The sequence below is a fragment of the Glycine soja genome, chromosome 6 (genome assembly GCF_004193775.1).
Source record: "Glycine soja cultivar W05 chromosome 6, ASM419377v2, whole genome shotgun sequence".
Lineage (NCBI taxonomy): Eukaryota > Viridiplantae > Streptophyta > Magnoliopsida > Fabales > Fabaceae > Glycine > Glycine soja.
In genome coordinates, this window is record NC_041007.1 from 1451267 (window position 1) to 1453581 (window position 2315).

Genomic DNA, 2315 nt, shown 5'->3' on the forward strand with positions numbered 1-2315 from the left:
ATTTTTTCCATTGATATAATTAATACATCGATTTGTTTAAACTTATTTATTGAAATAAATGTTTATTTTGATAAAATAAGTAATTTTTATTTTTTTAGTGTATTTATCTAAACTATTTTTACTTGTAAAAAATAGTTTTATGCTTATTTTAATAAAAAAATCTTATTTGTTTCTTAAAAATAATTTACTTATTAAAAACATGTTTATATAAAAACACTTATTTTAAAGTTATGTTTTGTAAGTTTAAATAACCTTTCTAAATATGCCGAATACAATGAGGAATCACATGAGTATATTCAAAGTAAAAAAAAAATTAAAAAATTAGCTAAGGAACACACTACCAAATTAACTTGTCTGCTACCGTATTGAATACAGGAAGAAGAAAATAATCTCAATACCTTTCTAAATTGGTTAACAATTATTCTAACACTAAAAAAATATCTTCTCATTATTATGAATCAGATCCACTGTCATCTTGTAATCGGATTCAATTATCACTAAAGAAAGTGCATGTAATAAAAAAAAATCACTAAAGAAAGAAATGGAATGTAAAATGATTATTTTTAACGTAATAATTAATTTTGGTTTTTCTTTCATTTTACCAAATTTTGATATTAGAGGGGAAAGCTGGAATAGTTTCTTTTACATTACTCTCCCTTATTATCTACTACTACTAACAAGAAATTTGATAAAAACAAGAAGCTAAAATAGTAGTTTTTTCAATTTCTGAGAGGGGAAAACAAGCTCGGCGACTATGTGTCTATGTCTTGGTGTGCACGTGTATTACAGAAACTAAGCATATAATGTGACAGAGATTAAAAAAATAGTTGAATAGATTATTGTAGTATAACGTACATAAATATTTTTAATTGATGAATGATCATAATTTTATTACACACATATGATATCCGTCATATAAATACTTGAACGAAATACCTTCAGGGTCGCCAAAATACAAGAAACTTGTCTCTGCGTTCCTTCCCTCACTTGCTTATTCATTCATTAAATTCAAATAGAAACATGGTAGGAGTTTTCCGGCGCTCCCTTTCATTCCCAAACAAAAATCCGAACCGTCCATCAGCTCCGAAACCGCACATATCTCACCACATCAGGTCCATCAGTCTTCCGTGCAGATCTCACCCTCTGATCTCAGAGATCAAGGACGAGATCAACGGCCTCAGAGCCTGGGCCTCCACCTCAAAATCCAATCCACAAACACACACAACAATTTCCCACGGTTTAACCCTTCTCAAAGATACACACGAAACCCTTCAACACATTCTCCAACTCCCCCAGACTCTAGAAACCCTCAGAAGCCACCCTCTCTGGGTCGAGAAGCTTCTAGAAGACTTCCTCCGTTTCGTCGACGCCTTCGGAATGTTCCAAACAGCCATTATGTCTCTCAAGGAAGAACACTCCTCCGCTCAGATGGTCATAAGAAAACGCGACGAGTCCAAGGTTGTCGCCTACGTAAAAGCTAAGAAGAAAATTTCCAAGGAAATGGAAAAGCTCGTGTCTGTCCTCCGATGTGTTCACGTCACACAACATCAGCAACATTCCATGCTGCAGGTTCCATCTTTCATTGTGGATGCTGAACTGAGACACGTCATCGCGGATGTCATGAGCGTCACGGTGTCCGTTTCCGTTGCGCTGTTCAACGGGATTGGGGTGTCGTTTTCGTCACGAAGGATAACGTGGACGCAGATGGTGAAGTTGTCCAGAAATTACGGTGGGAGGGTGAATAATAATAAGGAGCATGAAGGCATTGAAGAGCTTCGAAATGGGGTGGAATTAGTGGAAAGGCTTCATCAGAATCTGAAGAAGAAGGGTGATGAAGAAGTCAGGTTGGTTTTGAAGAAGATGCGGGATTTGGAGGAATGTGTTTGTGGCATTGAAAGTGTTACCGAGAAAGTTTTCAGGGCTTTGATAAACTCTCGGGTGGCGCTACTCAATATTCTTACCCTTACACGGTAGATAGATAGCTTCTGTTATACATTTTTTTTTTTTTGTTAAAATTATTTTTTGAAGAAAAGATAACAAACTTCATTCTTTTTTATAATGTGTCCTCGTCCTCTTATCTTTTAACGGCAATTATATTGATTGAACACACGTGTATGACGAGAAAATTAGAAAATTTCATCATGCTCATATCGAACACACGTGTATGACGAGAACATTATATTGATTGAATAGCGTTATACAGAACATCATGTATCATATATATGGGCTGTCTTCTTGGATAACCTTTCGTTATGTTCATCGGTATTGAACATCGATCAATATATGTAAGTTAATTCTCCAGGTTTTCTCATTTA

At 35.0% G+C, this 2315-nt stretch overlaps 1 protein-coding gene across 1 annotated transcript; it reads left to right on the plus strand.

Annotated features, from left to right (window-relative positions):
* The first annotated feature begins 1020 nt into the window (after positions 1-1020).
* Positions 1021-1974, plus strand: LOC114414071. The gene has a single exon (XM_028378432.1). It carries the CDS (start codon positions 1021-1023, stop codon positions 1972-1974), a length of 954 nt encoding a protein of 317 aa, XP_028234233.1.
* The last annotated feature ends 341 nt before the right edge of the window (positions 1975-2315 follow it).